Raw genomic sequence first — 19,035 nt, 5'->3', positions numbered from 1 at the left:
AGAAAGTGCTGTAAAGGGTATTTTCAATCCTGATCCTAATTCAGCTGATGTTTATGAAACAGCTCTGTATAAACAATGCTTTGATAAATTTTTCCTAAAAGCTTCAAAACTAAAACCCAGTGTTAATTAAAACCTGAAAAGGGCCCACAGTTGTCAAGTATGGTCATACGTAGTTACAATGTTTTGTTTTTTTTTAATTCGACAGGTATTTGTTTAAAAATAATATTTCTAAATCATTTGCCTATACCATTCATGTCAGGTACAAATTTTAGGGTCAAATAAATACCCCTAAAAGAGAAAGGTGCCAATACGGCCAAAGAGGATTTTCTTCTTCATTGCATATATATTCCTTTGCATTATAAAATGTTTTAATCTGTAAATGCAAATATTTACAGAATCATAAGAACAAAACATATCCAATAATGGCTTGAAAACTAACACAGACCCAAGCTGAAGGCTCCTGAATAATTAATGTTTTAATATTCAGTACTTCAAGGTTGTGGAATCCAGATTTCAAAACCTAGCTTAACTTTATGTAAATTCCATGTTAATCATCTTTATTTTCACATAAAGTTGTGGCAGCATCAGTTCAGAAACATTTGATATGAAAAACCCACCCTCCTCCCACCCACCCTACCAGTACTTATTTACCTTTGAATATATGAGGGAGAAAGGTATGTAAGACATGATGCATGTATGAAAATAGCAGGAATCCTAATTAAATAATTTAAAGCTTGCCTATAGCAATACTTTAGTATTAGTGATAGAAATCTTATCAAATATTCTCATTTCTCCTACTCGGTATTTTGCTCCTAAGGCTTATAATCGTTCATAATGAGAGCTCTAACACAGAACTAACATAATACAGAATGCAGGATGGTAGATGGGGAAAACCCAAAAGCAAGAGAGCTAAGTTAAAAGCTCTGGCTCCTTTATTTAAAAGCAGTGTGACCTTAAGCATTTCCTCATCTGCAAAAGGAATAACAACAATAATAACTCAGAGGGCTGTTGTAGGGGATAAATGCGATTATATTGCTTAAAGTACTATGTAAAGCAAAAAAAGTCAAAATAAAAAATAAGATTGGGGTTAGTGCAGCTCTGGGAAACTTGCAATGAATCTCTCAATTGTCTCCTGTCCTACTGCTGTACGACAAAGACCAGTGTCTAATATCCATTGGCTTCCTGGTTGAGTCTGCGACAAAAAATGAGGAATACAAGACACATCCACATACTGTCAGGTATACAATACAGCAGTTCTGTTGATAACTGTGTTATCTGAAGGAAGGGTATCCAGCTGGTTTGGAAAGCCACAAGCATTCAAACACAGCCATATAGAATCCTTTTTTTTTTTTTTTTTGAGGAAGATTAGCCCTGAGCTAACATCTGCTGCCAATCTTCCTCTTTTTGCTGAGGAAGACTGGCCCTGAGCTAACATCCGTGCCCATCTTCCTCTACTTTATATGTAGGACGCCTACCACAGCATGGCTTGCCAAGCAGTGCTACGTCCGCACCCGGGATCTGAACTGGCAGACCCCAGGCCACCAAAGCAGAATGTGTAAACTTAACCACTGTGCCACTGGGCCAGCCCCTAGAATCTCTGAGACTGAAACTCATCATTATAGAGACAATCTAATCTAGTTTCAAATGCTGTGAAAGTAATCCCATGGTGTAATTTATTTTTAATTTTCCAGCTGTATACAGATAACCTTCAATGTAAGGAATAGAGAGGCATGGGGGAAACGGGAAGATGTTGGTCAAAGGGTACATCCACCTATTTTGGACATCTATTGGGCATCGTGGTGATCATAGCTAATAACACTGTATTATATACTTGAAAGTTGCTAAGGGAATAGATCTTTAATGTCCTCACCACCAAAAAGAAATGGTAATTATGTGAGGTGAGGAAGGTGTTAGCTAACCCTACAGTCAGAGATCATTTTACCATATATCAGTGTATCAAAGCAACAGATTGTATACCTTAAAGTTACACAATGTTACATGTCAATTACATCTCAAAGCTGGAAAAAAGATACTGCTGAAAAGTTGTTTGTAATGTTACATTCTGTCGTGTCTATCACATTTTTGCTTCTATTCAGAAGCTAGTTCTTGAGCACTTGGGCATCAACTAGCAGAAAGGGCACTGGACTGAGCTCATAAGACCTAAATTTTAGCATTTGTCCTGTCACTAGGTGACTACTTAACCTAACCTTCTCTGATGCATCATGGGAAAGAGGAAAAGGAGAAGGAGTGGGGAGGCTATGAAACTGGATAGTTTCTGTGATCTTCTCAGCCCTAAAATTGTATGGTTCTACTATGCTTAAGAAAGGAATCAGGTAACATGACTCCTGTTGTCACAAAGTTTATAATCTAAGTGGGAACACAGTAATAAAGACATGTAACTAATACAAATAGAGAATTTCACAGTTGCCAAATGGTTGGCTTAAAAAAAAACAGTACTCATTTTACAACAGGGAAAGATCGATCCTAGCCTGGGGTCGGGGGGAGGGGAGTGATTTCACCAGATTTAAGCTGAAACTTTAAGCATAAGCAGGACTTAGATAGAGAGTATGGGGAAAGATACACTGTATCCTTCCATGATGCACCATGAATACCACAAAGTGAAAGAGCACTTTATATATCATCTAGCCCTACCTCATACCCACAGAGATAATGCCTCCTACCTCGTGATTCTAATCCTGAATGAAACTGTTCCAGGGACAGGAAGCCCCAATCTGCGCCAGGGCAGCTTGGTATGTCATTGGATCCTCTAACGATGAAACTCTTTCAGATACTGAGCCAAAGTCAGCTTGCCTCAAATGACAGGGCTTTCCATCCTTCCTTCCTCACACTTTATAAATGAACACTTACCTGAACAAGTCTCTTTAAACATGTGACACTAGGTACTGAAAATAAAAATTTTAATGATAATTAGCCCTTGCAGACAGTAGTGAGGCTATTTTCTCTCTTAATCAGGATACATTTTTTTATCTGGCTTAGAGAAGTTATCCCCAAATTCACCCGCTTCCCTTTATAATATACCAAGACACCTTATTTTCCACATCAAATAGCAATATCTAATTTCTTCCACCAAATTATCACTGTTTCTGCCTGTTATAAAATTTAACCAAGGAGTTTATCAAAATTTTTCATTAGTATTGAAATTGAACCCCTAAAACATATTTTTTTTCTCCCGAGAGGTCCTTCTCATTTATAACAGAAATAGTCAAACTACAATATAAAGCATGAGGGAAATATCCACAATCTAAGAAAAATATCTGAAGAATCAAACAAAAACTTTCTAAACCTGAGTTATAAGCCAAAAATAATTCTACTAGAAAACTGTATCTTTACATTTCATATCAAGGCAAAATAACAAAATATAACACCTGTAGTTAAAAAAACAAAAACAAAAAACTAAGAATGATAGTTTAAGTACTATATGACGTTAATTAAGTACACTTTTTTCTATTTAACAATTTTATTTCTTCCCAGCCTTTAGTGAAACACTACATCTCACACACTATATTACTGAATTAAAACATTTTTTAAGTTATTGAATTAAATTTTCTTGAAGTCAAAAAAGTAATAAACTCAAATAATAACTCTATACATACTGTGCTGACAAATGTGACTGGCAATGTAAAACTGTAGAACTAATGGCTTGTTAGAAGGGAGTAAACAAAATATTTCCTATCCTTCTTATTTTACTCAGAGAATTTTCTGATAGCATATTCTATTCCCTACTGTGCACAAAAAAATTTTCTGACTTACAAAGAATAACTTAAGGGTTGGCAAACAATGGCCTAGGGCCAAATCTGACCCACCACCTGTTTTTGCGAAGCCTGCAAGCTAAGAATGTTTTCTTACATTTTAAATAGTTGGGGAAAAATAAAAAAAGAATTATTTGGGGATAAGTGAAAATTATATGAAAACCAATGTTCCGTGTCCATAAACAAAGTTTTATTGGAACACAGCCATGCCTGTTCACTTATGTATTATCCATAGAAGCCTTCAGTCATGATGGCAGAGTTAAGGAGTTGTCACAGAGACCATAAGCCCCCTTTCATCATGCACTGCAAACCGTCATGACACAGTAATAATTCACTTTTGCCTCCTGGCCTACAAAGCCTAAAATATTTACTATGTAGGTTTCTACAGAAAAGATTTGCTGAACTCTGGAATGACTAATATAATGATTTATCATTTCCCAAAAAATTTATGATAATGGCGGCCTCAGTGGTTCTGAGCTATCAACTAACTTACTGGACGTCTTGAATTTTACCATGATAAAGACTTCCTTTTACCTAATCTTATATATTTACAGTAATAATTTCTAAATATATTTAACAAAGTGTACTCCATAAAACAGAAAAGGGACAGTTTTCCTGCATTCTCTCATTCAGCCAACAATTAAACACCTAATGCATATGAAAATTGCCAGGGATTCAAAATCAAGAAAACACAATCCCTGCTCTAAGACAGCCACACTCCAGGAGGGAGGGGCAGCACTCCAGGAGGGAGCGGCAGGACTCTAGTAGAGATTTTTGCCAGTAAATAGAAGGCCAAAGCAATGAAACTAACCTCTCCCGATTTCACAATGACATACTGAAACCTAAAAAATACTACTTCTACCTATCAGTGACAAGTAATAAACTCAAATAGTTAAGGAAACGAGTTGTGGCAAATACATTTATCCATCAATAGTTTTAATCAAAGCATTAGCCCTACATAAGTAATTAACATTGACCAACACAGGTATAAATAAAAATGCTGATTAAGAATTTACTAATTATGCTTCCCAACTTCAGAAGTTAGCTGGCATCTGGTCTTTAACTATGATAAACATACACCAACTCATCATAGGTTATTTACACATAAATGAAGAGAAATATTAACTGAATGGATAAAAATGAAGAATATGATAAATATCATCATTAAAAACAAATGACTTGTTTTGTTTTGAAAGCTCAAGTGTCCTACAAATATCACTTTACTTGGAAGAACATTTCTGAAAATAATTGTGGCTTGAATCTACTCAGAGTATCAATCTGTTGTAATAAAGAAAAATATAAATCATAAATGCAGCAGCATTTCATACTTAGAACGCCAGGATCTGCATGCAGCGAAGTGTCTTGTCTGTTTGCTCTACTTAAAACCAAAAGAGAGGTATAATCCCAATAACTAAGTCTTCTAGCAGCTGTTCTGAGCAGGCAAGAGAGATGTCTCATCTAGCAGCTACCTCCAAATGTATAGATTCACGCACCCTGGTGATTGGAGGTTAGCAATCCTGGTGTGTCTGCTCGCTTTTAGTGTTAAATATTTAATGGCATATTTTTCCTTAATGGAACCCAGGCACATCTGATCAGTTACTGGGATCATTTAGTAATGCAGTCAAAGTTATCATACTGCCATTTCACACCAACTTTGTAATTAGATAATTCATCACTTTATTAATTCAAAAGATTGCTTTCTCACTACTTTATTGCGTGCTACAGTCGTAAAACCCAACTGCACTGATCAACAAAAAGGCTCTAAAATTTCGTGCTATACGAACTTGAAACCTTCAAGTGGCAAACACACACACATTCCTGACCTTTCATAACCACAGAGGTAATATTTGTCCCACAGATTAGCCTACCAGCAACACTGTCGTAATAAAGCACCAGCACTACCAGAATGAGAGGGTTAATAGAACCGAAAATTTAAGATTAAAACCTGAATATATCATGAATAACTTCATTCTTGCTTTTTACGGAGGTACACCATTCTTCAGCGAATAAAAAGGACCCCAAAAAAGGGCTATTTAGTCATTTTTCCTCCATGTTGATTTATACACTTTACTAAAATTATGAGCTTATGGCAGAATATCACATAGATTATTGATTATTTATTAACACTAAGTCTTAACAGCACACACCATCCAAAGGCAAGTACGTAATCTTGAATATTAATATCACTATTGTTTTCTTCTGTCTTATTTCTAACACAACCGAATCAAAAATATTAAATTACTACTTCTTTTCATATTATGAATTAGCAAGATTCTTGTTTTAACCCATTCTCCAATAAAAAAGAATTCTTCCCTAGTTAAAAAGAATTTACTCAGAATGAAATTGAATGTAAAATTCAACTATCATAGCACAAAAAATGCCTCCTAAAATCCTCACTTTCAAATCTATACAACCACAGTGTATATTGTAAAACCAGCTAATAACATTAAAAATCAGAGTTCGGAAAGGCAAGCTCTGGAGGTCACATATGTGCCCTAAAGAATAAAAATGACATGCTACCAGGAGAATTATTATTTTGTTTGAAAGAAAAAGAGGGGGAACATTTTCTCAAGCCGACTGGCATTTCCAATCAAAAAATTCTGTAGCAGCTGTACAATACTATAAAGTTAAAATGTACTTTGCAGGGCACCAAAAACACTAACGATGACATGTTTTGTGGTCAAGAAGGTGCCTTTTATTCTTGTTGCTTCCAATTAAATGTCTGTTTTTGAAACAGCTTATGCAACTAGTCCATTTTCTATTTATTGTTCAGATTTTATCACATTCTAATCAGTCTGTCAAATGCATGTTTAGAAAAGGAAGTTTTAAGTCCAGAAAAACCAATTAAGTATATTCTTCCAGAACTCTGTACAATAACCTCTAAAAAATCTATTCTATGCATAGAAAAGAAGCTGAAAACCAGGTCTGTTGACCTTAAGTTCAGGCTATTAAGAACAATAATTATCAATGTAAGCTTCAAGGGACAGAATAGAGAAATACTATATATTTCATGTCATTTCTGTGAATTATAACATGACAACTCAAGAACTCTTAGAATTTAATTTCTTCCTTTTAAGATGCATGTGTGAGAAACATTTCATTCATCATAGGAAGCTTACTTTTACATTTCCTATGTGAAATCCCAAGGAACTATTCTGAAATCAGGGAGTTGTTAGGAACACAGGAAATAGTAAATGATTTCTATGGGCTGAAATGGCTATGGGCTGAACTCAAGCCAGTTACTAGGGGAAAGGTACTATGTCCTCTTTGCAAAATTTCTTCTCAATCAGATAGGTAATTCTCAGGATCTCAAGAGACAAGCATCACTGGGCACAACTGTGAGCAGACACCTGAGACTCTGATTACAATCAGCCGCAGGCAGATTGCACTCCTGGCTCTGTGACAGCACAGGGAAGCATAAAACCCGGACGTTTTATAGTTGAACAAAGAAAGCTGGGAGGTGGGGGCAGCAGTACTAGAAATTAATATTATGTGTCAGACTCTCTAAGTACTTTAGAGTTAGTCCTCACTTTATCTGTGAAGCAGATATTATTATTATTATTATTCCCATTTACAGATGAGGAAACTGAGGTTGAGAGAATTTCATTTACTTGCCTGAGAAAGCGACTAAACCATCATACTATTCAGCTTCCCATTTAAATGTGTCCTCTAACTGTAATTTTCTCACCTTTGAAAGTTTTATTTAGTATTATGTGTATATACATTTTCTACATTTGTGGCAAATGTTTAGAACTCCATCAGTAGACTGAACCATAGCAGTTGTCGTGTCAAGATAATCCATTTTGAAACCTAAACAGAAATCTTGCTTGAAAATAGAAGTGGAAATTTAAAAAGTAGGGGGTAGGAAGGAGGAGGGGCTTGTCGAGATGGAGACATACTGAAAAAGAGCCAGCAGAGATGAATTTGGCCTCCCTTTTTGTGAACATATAAATAATCACATCTCCTGTGTTCTAACAAATATCTCCAGCACATCTGCCACTCTTTGGCCACCTTTGCTATTGGCAGTGGCAACCACCACTTTCCTCACATCCTATGCTTTATTTCCATTCAGTTCATCCCAAGTAACATACAATCTAAGTTATAAAAAAATAAATAAATAAACTGCTACGCAAATAAAGCTTCAAGCAAATCACACCAGCCTTTCCATCCAACCAGATCATCACTCTGCAGCGCTCCTCTGTAGAAATTCTGGAGGTACCATGACCCTCACTAATTTTCTATTAACATCTAATGCAAAAAAGATTTTTAAGCATCAAGGTTTTATTCAATCTCTTATTGTAATCACTAAATATAACTGAAACATGTATTGTACAGGTAACAACTGCTTTTTCAACTCTTCGCCAGAGGAGGTCAATACATTGTTCTCAGCTCAGGGGGTTAGGGGAGTCAGCATCCCCTCACTCCCCACCAGCATTTCTAGACCATTGTCTGTAACTCTTTCCAACACTATCCTCTCTTCTGAAATTCATGCCATTAATTTCTGCTTCCTATGTAAAGTTCTCCTTGATACCCTCCCTCTAGAAAAGTTTCTGCTTCCTACATCTCATGCTACTTAATTTTTACAGCCAGGCAAAAAATTCACAGATGGACAGAATATATTTATGCTTCAAACTCCTACAATCTAAACTTCAATTGCCAATTACTATTCGTGTGTGTGAGTGTGTGTGTGTGTTTATGTGGGAGTAGGGACTGGGAGACTAATCCTGGTGCTAAGAAAGTGGAGAAAAAGAGGAACACTTGGAAATATGAATGAAAAAACAACTACATACCATGTCTTCTCAGACAAGGGAAACAAAAGAAAAAATAAACAAGCGAGAGTTCATCAGACTAAAGAGCTTCTGCAAGGCAAAAGAAACTAGGATCAAAACCAAAAGACAACCTAACAATTGGGAGAAAATTTTTGCAAATCATATATCCGATAAGAGGTTAATCTCCATAATATATAAGGAACTCACACAACTGAACAACAAAAAGACAAATAGCCCGATCAAAACATGGGCAGAGGAGATGAACAGACATTTTTTCCAAACAAGATATACAGATGGCCAATAAACACATGAAAAGATGTTCAACATCACTAATCATCAGGGAAATGCAAACCAAAACTACACTAAGATACCACCTTATGCCTGTTAAAATGGCTATAATCACTAAGACTAAAAATAACAAATGTTGGAGAGGGTGTGGAGAGAAGGGAACCCTCATCCACTGCTGGTGGGAAGGTAAACTGGTACAGCCACTATGGAAGACAGTAGGGAGATTCCTCAAAATCCAAAAATAGAACTACCATATGACCCAGCTATCCCATTACTGGGTTTCTACCCAAACAACTTGAAATCAACAATCCAAAGTAACATATGCACTGCTGTGTTAGTCGCAGCACTATTCACAATAGCCAAGACATGGAAGCAACCCATCTGCCCATCAACTGATGATTGGATAAAGAAGATGCAAGACATATATACACACACACACACACACACAATGGAATATTATTAAGCCAGAAAGAAAGACAAATTCATCCCATTTCCAACAACATGGAAAGACCTGGAGGGAATTATGCTTAGCGAAATAAGCCAGACTGAGTAAGACAAATATCAGATGATTTCACTCACATGTGGAACATAAACTAGCACATGGACAAAGGAAAAGAGTTCAGTGGTTACCAGGGGAAGAGGGGTGGGGAGTGGGCACAGGGGGTGAAGGGGAGCACCTACGTGGTGACAGACAGAAATAATGTACAACTGAAATTTCACAATGATGTAAACTATTATGAACTAAAATAAAAAATTTAAAAGGAATAAAACACTACATAATAATGTCTTTGGAGGTACAGGAGAGAACATTTCCCAAGTAAACCCAAGTCTTAAGCAGCAGAAACACAATCTGCGCTGAAAATCTCATCCAACAGAAGAGACACACAGTTTTTCAACAGAAAACTCCAGAGTGTTCAAATATAAACCGCCAGCTTTCGAGGAGCTGATGTGGTCTTCTATTAGAAAAAGCCATCAGCTCGGCAGGGAAAGAAACATGCTCTCAGGATTAAGAACCTTCTCATCCTCCACTGACCCCTTTCCTTTCCAGGCAAGTGCAAGTTTGATAAATATATGCACATCCCCTAGTAAAACTTTCGACCTGCTGCAGTTTGCTTTGGTAGATAATTTTCAGATTTAGAATTAGTCACATATTTCTATAACCTTGGATCAAGAGTGCTTTGCACATAGTAGGTCTAAAAGAACCCAAAGTCTGCTTAACACGTGAATTCACTAATGAACACCTCTCAGGAGGCCAAGAGCCTTGATAAGAAAAGACTAATTCTAAGGAGTGTTTGGAAATCCAAATAAAAGAAAAGAACATCTGTGAGAAATCTAAGTATCAAAAATATCAGATATAAAACAAGCTTGAAAATTAGTGAAACAAGGTGATGGAAACATGAGGGTTCATTATACTCGTCTCTCTACTTTTGTGTATGTTTGAAAAAGTCCATAATCAAAAAGTCGAAAAAATTAAGATACAAAAAAAATTAAGAAAAGCTCTCAGAATTTCGTATGCCTTCAATAACAATGAGATGAACTAAAACGTGGCTTAACGTGTCTAATACCTGCATAGAACCTGAATGAATATAAACGACCAGGACTAAAAGCAAAACATAAAACAAGGTGTTCTTTATTGAAGCCAGGTAAAGCCAGCCTTCTTCAAAGCATAAAATCAGAAGTTAGTTCATTAGGTTGAGAAAGCAGGTCAACATGGAGCTACTCCTGACAGTTTGTACATATAGAAGCAGTAACGGCCGGCAAGACACTCTGCAGTGTCTTTGCTGGCCAGAACTACTCTTTGCTTAATTCTAGGCCAGTAAGACAGGGAGAGGGGCAGTAGCTAGGGATAAAATTCTCTGCCCAGTGTTCTCCACCCACTTCCAAAGCATTTGTCATGATCTGCATCATCACATGCTTCCAATGTTATAAGCTCAGTGGCTCATCCTGAGGTTTGCAGGACATCAATTAACTTAATTTAAGACTATTCTACTCTTCAAAAAAAGGAGGAGGAGGAGAGTGATCTCTTTTAAGAAGACATTCATAAGCAGAAAAGTAACCACAATTTATAAAATATTAACAAAACTTTTTACAAAGAAGTACAGGGGCCATAGGTTAATGTCGCTTTCCTCTGATTATTAACCTACATTTTAAGGCAGAAACCACACATCTGAGTCCAAATCTCCCAAAAATCTCAAAGATGTACATGTTATACTTTTGTAGCAATAACAAACACAAGTACATGGGGAGAAGAATAGCATATTATTAAAAATTTATCTGCTTAGGGGCCAGCCTGGTGGCGCAGCAGTTAAGTTCGCACGTTCCACTTCTCGATGGCCCAGGGTTGGCTGGTTCAGATCCTGGGTGTGCACATGGCACCGCTTGGTAAAAGCCATGCTGTGGTAGGCGTCCCACACGTAAAATAGAGGAAGATGGGCATGGATGTTAGCTCAGGGCCAGTCTTCCTCGGCAAAAAGAGGAAGACTGGCAGTAGTTAGCTCAGGGCTAATCTTCCTCAAAGGAAAAAAAAAATTTATCTCCTTAATCATAAGAACAGAATTTTCCCCATATACAATATGAAGAGAATTTCATTGTAAGATACATGAGATTAGAATTATTTTAAAAGGAACAAGAGAAATAACACATAAGACAGTAACTCACATGTTACATAGAGCAATGGAAAATATTTTCAAACATTTTTCACGAATTCTAATAACACTAAAAATTACCACTTGAACATTTTCCAATAACAGGAAACATTAGGAATGAAGTTACAGTCATCATGAGGTGTATTTTTATCTTTCACTTGGTGTCACTTTGTATGTTGAACATCACAAGAGCCAGTGTGCATTGCACACACAGTACTCCTATAGGTTACAAAACTCAGAAGCATATGAAATATACATGAGAAACTTCTCAGATGCATTATAAATAACCATTCTATTTTTAAATCAATTTTAAATTATAGAGAAACCAGAATTTACTACTAAGATAATATTATCAGAAAATCATAAAAACATACCCTAAATAATAAAAATACATTTGGGAAAAACAAGAATAAATCTGTAGCAATCACATTTAAATTCTTAGAAAATAGGCAGAATACAAAACCTTAAAAATATTCATGGGATAAACATGTCATTAGATGTGCACTTACAAATTGTATAAAATAAATAGCAAAACCACCCTCAAATGTAAAACACAACTTTTTATTAAAATGTGATCAATATTTAAACAAACCCAAACACAATATGAGAAAGCAAGGACAGTAAACACACAGCAGTAACAGAGAGCATATCTGATCCTTTGTCCCCATCCCAGGGTAGATATCAAGAATCAATCAGTGCATTCCTTCTCCATGGGCCCAAATACCCTCAAAATCATTTCTAAAAAGAGCACTTCAGGTAACCACTATCAAGAGACTACAACGAAAACTTAAATTAACCTATTTTCTATCCCTAATCAAGGATTTTAGTAACCTGAAACATTCAAACAGATTTTTAGGCAATTATTTGTTTTTGCTGAGCAAGATTAGCCCTGAGTTAACATCTGTGCCACTTCCTCCACTTTATTCCACAGCATGGCTGATGAGTGGTATAGGTCTGTGCCTGGGATCCAAAACCACAAACCCGGGCCACTGAAGCAAAGTGCGCCAAACTTAACCACTATGCCACAGGGCTGGTCCCTTAGGCAAATATTTTTAAATCAGAAATGGTTATGTTTTCATATTATTTAGAATTCACTTAATCAAGAATAAGCTTCCAATAAATTTTCCACTTCAGAAACAGGCTCTGTTGCTCAAACAACCACCACAAAACTAAGAAAATACAATGGCAAACTTAAATCCATTAGTAAGAAGTAATGGTAGATGTTACTTCCTTTTGAGAAAAAAAAGCACACTCTTTCTTTTAAGAGTATGCTTTGAGAGCTGACAATGAATATGGTAGGGTCATTAATAACAATACTGATAAAACAAAAAAAGTAATACCCTTTTCAATACAAGCAATACATTCTCTCATTCTCTACTCATGAAAGTAGGGGAGTGATATAAGGCATGAAAGGTCCTGGATTTTCATGGAACCACAACAAAATAAAGAGTAAAAGGTTGATTTATGGCATTAGCAAAGATACCAAAGTTAACACTTACTTTTGCAAAGGCTTCAAAAACGTCAAAGGAAGGTGGCAGCTGAGAAGCATCCTGTATTTCTTCTCTCATGAAATGTTGAAATGTCATTGCAAGTTGCCTAAGGCCCTCTTTCTTATCTTCAGTCAGTTTGTTAATATCTTTTTAAAAGAGAAAATAAATAGCACAATCACACAGTGAATTTTTAATGGATAATTCTCAGGTGTTCAATGGTAGCTGCTAACCCAGATGTTTCCTGCTCTAGATTCCATTCTGACAGAGAGCATACAAATCATGACACATACGTTATCAGTTAAATTCTGACAAACTTCATATACAATATAAGATCAGACACCTATCAAAACAAAATAAATATACAGATGAAAAAGAATTATAACCAAAATCAGTAAAGATGTGTGTTACCAGATTGTCTACATCATCCTGTACATATGCTCAAATCATCATAAATTCTTATTTAGTCAGTGAATTTAAGCAGACTTTTCTGTGACACAATTTACAACTAGGTCATGACTAACTGATAAATGGCATCATCTCAAAGGCAAAAAACAGAAATCAAGAACTAAAAAGTTCAACCAAAGTTCAAATACGCAGAATCCGTCATAAGAAAGTAGAGTCATGCGTTGCTTAATGATGGCCCCACATTCTGAGAAATGTGTTGTTAGGTGATTTCGTTGTTGTACAAACATCATAGAGTGCACTTACACAAACCTAGATGGTATAGCTTACTATACACCTAGACTATATGATACCAATCTTATGGGCCCACCAACTTATATGCGGTCCATCATCGACGGAAATGTCATTATGCAGCACATGGCTATACATTGAAAAGAAATATGGATCAACCAAAGAAATGTCAACCTCAAGACATTTCCAGGTTGACTAACCAAGATATGGTGCTGCTTCAGCCCAAACAGGAGAAGGTTTCAAAGCCAATATCACTCCTTTAAAAACTCACTTTAATTTATACCACAAAAGGGTGTTAAGGCTAAGAGTGCACAATTCAATTAATGTTTGAGAGCACTTCATTTAAGGCAGCATGTATGACACAGCCACTAAGCAGGGCCAATGGTAATAGTAAAACACACTACAAGAGATATTAATTACCTAGCAGCAATATAAGAAGAAAAAATGACTAATTAGTCCTCTATTAAAACTTGAAAAGATACATCAAGTTGAGCTATAGCGTAACTCTGTTGCTCATATCAGGTCTACATATTGTCTTTAAATTACCTGTTCAACAGAACAATTAACCAACGATTTCTTAAATAATAATTAACTTTGGCACTTAGGATTCAATAACCATAAATCTGTAGCAGATCATCTTCTGATTTGTCACCATCCAGAAATATTAAACTGTGTAAGAAATTTGCTCTATAAGCTCTGGTGACTTTGGGGTTGAAGTAATTTGCAACAATGAAGAGGATCTGTGCCAATAAATAAACCCTACATTTACTTCACACTTTTTAGAAAGCCTTTCAGTGTTCCCAAGTAGCTTGGCCACCACCATGGTGGTTCAGAAGAACACCACTCAATGCTGTCAGAGAGCATAAGTCATATGTACCTTCTGCTTTCCTTATTATCTAAAGGACCAGTGAACCTAAATGTTCCCGGGAATCCCCGTTCACATCACTGTTCCCTGACATCAAAAAGAAATCAAAAGTGGGAGGAAGGGAGGAAGACAGGGAGAAAAGAAGAAAAACTATTCTGTCTACTGGACTAAAGGCTACAGTCCCCTCCCTGCCTACCTTGGACACCTTTATGGTACTTTACAAACTCTTATATGGCCAAAACTACCCTGGAATAAATTAAATAAGCTAATGTGCCAGTTGTATTTAAAAACATGAAAAGTTTTGTTAGATTTGCCTCACATAATAAAGAGACAGAAAAGCAAAGTTAAAAATAAAGCAATTCACTAGCTCAGCAAATAAGTGAGAGGAATTTTCTAAGATGCTGATAATCAATCACTTACTTGACTCCAGATCATAAAATGAGTAAAGCTTCTCCGATTCGGAGGGTGTTTCTTCCATCTATGAAGTAAAGGGGGAGAACAGCAAAAACAATTTCAAGTATTCCAATATATAAATGAATCTTTAGATATTTAAATGAAAGTTTCTTAAAAAGACAATTTTCTATATATTCCCTCTCTTCAACATTTTCTTAGAGTTGAATTATTTAATCGGTAACAATTTTAAAGTAAAATCTAAGTTGTGACTTAACCCACCAGTTTAATTCCCAAATATAAAACTCTTTTACAAAAAATTTTCAAATTCTTCCCCCATCTCTACCCACAAACTTGTAATGATTGTAAGAATTTTACTACTAATTATTACAGAGAAGCAGAAATGGAAGAATAAAAATAGGAATTTATGACAAACTGTGCAATACTGAGTGAGTGCCTTGACCCTGAGGAGTCAATTTCCTTACCTGAAACTTAGGAGTAATAACAGCACCCGGCTCACTGGGGGTGGTTGTGGGGAAGTAATGAGGCATATCATGTAAGGCAATCAGCATAGGCGCTGGACACAGTCAGTGTGCAATAGGAGGCAGCTCTTATTCTAACTGCTTTGTGCTAGATTTTGATTTGGCAGGTCAGGGATGCAGACTGAGAACTACTACCTCAGGTGATTCTGAAGCAACTCATCTCTGCTCTAACAGTGGATCTCTTTCTTTTCAATATTAAAAAGGTAAAAAAATGCTCAGACTCAAATACAATGGCAACTATACTTTTATTATCCAGTGATTAAGGAAATGCATAAGGACAAAGTTGATCTAAATTTATAAATGCTTTGAAATAAATTTTTATTTTTTGGTTGACCACAACATATACATCTGAAAATAATAGTAAGTAGATGTGACAGATGTTATATACTCAGTCCAAAGACAATGCCCATTTGGTATTCCAAATCCAGTTTTTTAATTGAGATATAATTGACTTATAACATTGTATTAGTTTTAGGTGTGTAATCATACTTTCACATTATTAAAGCCCTTTATTATAAAACTTTATAGCCAAAAAAAGTCAATAAACAACAGATAGAATGGAGATGGAGCCTGAAATTGTTGGAGAAAAAGATAATTCATGCTAAAGCTTGGCAAAAAAATCTAGAAAGCGTCAACAGAGGAGAATTTCACAGAATCCATTAGAGTAGGAAAAGGGACTGAAGAAATAATTTCAATGAATCTTGGCTATTAAAAAAATATATAAGCACTCTTCCATGTAAGATTAATTATCATCTAATTAAAATTTCTCACTTGAAGAGGCAACTGAAAAAATTATATTCTTGCCCTGTGCATTAATTCACAGTAGAAGAGTAATAAAGGCAACATAATAGATATTACTAACATCTCCTGCCCCAAATATAGGACCTTCTGTCTCTATTTCCAGGAGATCATAGGCCTTCAGAGAGGGGCCATGCACTTCATCGCTGCCACTGATGCTGGGATTAATAGGAAAAGAGCAAGTTTTTGTCTTAAGATACTCCCTGAAATAATCCACCTTCTACTTTAACATGGGTTTAAATTCAGCCTTAAATAGGAGTTGTTTAAAAATTAAAACCCCAAGCATGTTTCACAAGTTTTATACTCACAAGTTTGAAAACAACTCTGCCAAGAAGTCGCACAGAGTCTGGAGGATATCTGGGTTTGCAGCTTTTAAGGCATTTGCATTCCCGCTTGTGGTCCTGCCAAGCTTTTTTCTGTACAGACAAAAGTGAGGAGGGCATATGAGACATAAAAATTTAACTTCCATTTAAACTGGTTTTGAACATTGAGAGTCATCACCATTAATTTAATTTCAACAGGCTAAATATAACTGCAAAATAGAACATGAAAGCAATATTCTAATACTGTTAATGATCAAGGAGACAGTCTTTTCCAAGTATGCAATTACCAGCCATGGACATTAAGAGCTTCAACGTTACCTTTGTCCTTTAATTTGCCCTCTGGTTATTACCTGGCTCGTGGAGTCCAATGAAAGGATCACTGGGGCTTAGTTAACAATTTATAACATAGCCCTTTAGCTGATTAAATAGAATTCAATAATAGACAGTGATTTTGAACACAAAAGGAAAATTTCCAAATTAGAAAGTAAAACACATGATTCGGAAAAATCAAAACAGGGCGGACAGCCTTCTGAATTTCTGTGCTGCTGTAACGAGTACAGAAATATCAGGAGGGCTAACATACCAAAAAATATAAAATCTTTTTGTTTTTGAAGACAACACAGAAATAGGTTATTAGCTACAATGATCAAATGTCCAGTTTGCCCAGGACTGTCTTGGTTTATACCTGTTGTCCTGGCTTAATTATTAATAGTGCCCCTATTAAAAGTGTTGGTTTAGATGATAAATTACACAGTCACTTAACCCATGATCCTAGCCATGTGCTGATGTGGCTGAAGAGACCAGTGAGCCTGTCACCAATCTTATAACAGTAGGGATAGGAGAACAAAAGGAAAGGACATTCTCTCCCTGCGTCTTGGGTGTTGGATATGCCATGGCTTCCTTTACATGGGACTTCTATACAGAAATAAACTCCAGAGTATCTAATACTTAGCCCTGGTGAGTAGCTAATATGTTCTATTCCAGCTGAGAGCTGGAAGTTCCATCACTGAAAAACCTGATGCTCCTACACGTCTTATTTCAGAAATTGTAAACCTGCTACCCAACTTCTGGGCCTATACAATCCCCCTAGGAGGCGCTCTCTCTTTTCTACTTACAGCACAATCAAAAGTTTCAAAAGAGGGGACCGCCCAGTGGCGCAGCGGTTAAGTGTGCACGTTCCGCTTCAGCAGCCTGGGGTTCGCCAGTTCGGATCCCAGGTGCAGACATGGCAACGCGTGGCAAGCCATGCTCTGGGAGGTGGCCCACATAGAAAACAGAGGAAGATGGGGACGGATATTAGCTCAGGGCCAGTCTTCCTCAGAAAAAAAGAGGAGGATTGGCAGCAGTTAGCTCAGGGCTAATCTTCCTCGGAAAAAAAAAAATTCAAAAGAGCTGTAGCTTCTGCGACTCAGATTCAAGTTTGCTCAAAAAGATTGCCTGTGGCGAGCTGTTGGGTGACAGCTTGGCCTGTCTGCAGCTATTTTTAAGTAACCCAAATCTTGAAGATACTGTTTACAAGGGGTACATCACTTCTTTCATTAACTTTACTGACGGCTGCTTCACTTCATTCCTTCTTTTCCACTATGGCAATGCTCTTAACATGATGTTTGTAATTTTTTTTAATATTTATACTCTATTCACTTCTACACAAGACTGAATTGCTTCAAAGTAAAGATATGTATGAAATAAAATTGTAAAATTAAAAAGAGAAAATGTCATAATTATGGGGAAAAAAAGTCCTCTACCAGTTACTTAACATCCTACAGTGTGTCAGTCATATGGCTAAGCAATCAACAGAGGACATTTCATCTGATTTTTATAGTAATCTGAATGGTAGCTATTATCCTTATATTAGAGATGAAGAAAGTAATGCTCAAGAGCTGGGATCTCAGCTACAGAAATACAAAAGGAGAGAGTAAAAATTCTTAGTATGCTAAACATGAGAGCTAAAGAATTACCACATTTGTGCATTACATTTATTTGAGTTGCCTTATAGGCAAGGCAAAAAAGGAAGCATAATCACTTACATAATTCTCATATGAAAGAAAACACATCACTTTACTAAGTATTAACTCACAGGAGGAATTTATTCCAAGAATACTAATCAACATACTGGACAATGTTTTCAACAACAGTTTACAACTATCATGGCTTTTCATAGTTACTTGTAAAGTCAGTACTCACTAAAAGGCATAATATTAAAATACAACACAGTGAAAGAAAATGTTTCTATTGTTCAAGGGGCCAGTCTCGGACTTGCAATTAGCAATTACCAACATGTATAAGATGCCTAAAACAAATATGGTTCCATTGTCAAATAAGTTTGAAAAACACTACCTAATGTAGATCTTGCTTAGAGATTTGAAATATTTTAGGTTATGAAAAGTTATAAAAAGCTCTGCATTAAAGGAACTTGTATAAATTATTTAACAGAGTTTCTCATGATTGTTATCGACATCTTT

General features: G+C 36.1%; 1 protein-coding gene across 3 annotated transcripts in view; it reads right to left on the bottom strand.

Moving 5' to 3' along the window:
• The window catches only part of SMYD3 (SET and MYND domain containing 3), a 669,850-nt gene that overhangs the window by 466,715 nt on the left and 184,100 nt on the right, over window positions 1-19,035 (bottom strand). For all 3 annotated transcript variants that reach the window (XM_044762764.2, XM_044762763.1, XM_070501459.1), the window contains exons 3-5: window positions 16,559-16,666; window positions 14,941-14,998; window positions 12,972-13,108 (exon numbers count right to left, since the gene is read on the bottom strand). In XM_044762764.2, coding sequence (XP_044618699.1) covers window positions 12,972-13,108; window positions 14,941-14,998; window positions 16,559-16,666 — 303 coding nt within the window. The remainder of the gene's footprint in view (window positions 1-12,971; window positions 13,109-14,940; window positions 14,999-16,558; window positions 16,667-19,035) is intronic.

Source organism: Equus asinus, chromosome 30 (genome assembly GCF_041296235.1).
Source record: "Equus asinus isolate D_3611 breed Donkey chromosome 30, EquAss-T2T_v2, whole genome shotgun sequence".
In the NCBI taxonomy this organism is placed as follows: domain Eukaryota; kingdom Metazoa; phylum Chordata; class Mammalia; order Perissodactyla; family Equidae; genus Equus; species Equus asinus.
The sequence above is the reverse complement of the archived record's forward strand: the minus strand, read 5'-3'. Positions and strand labels throughout refer to the sequence as shown.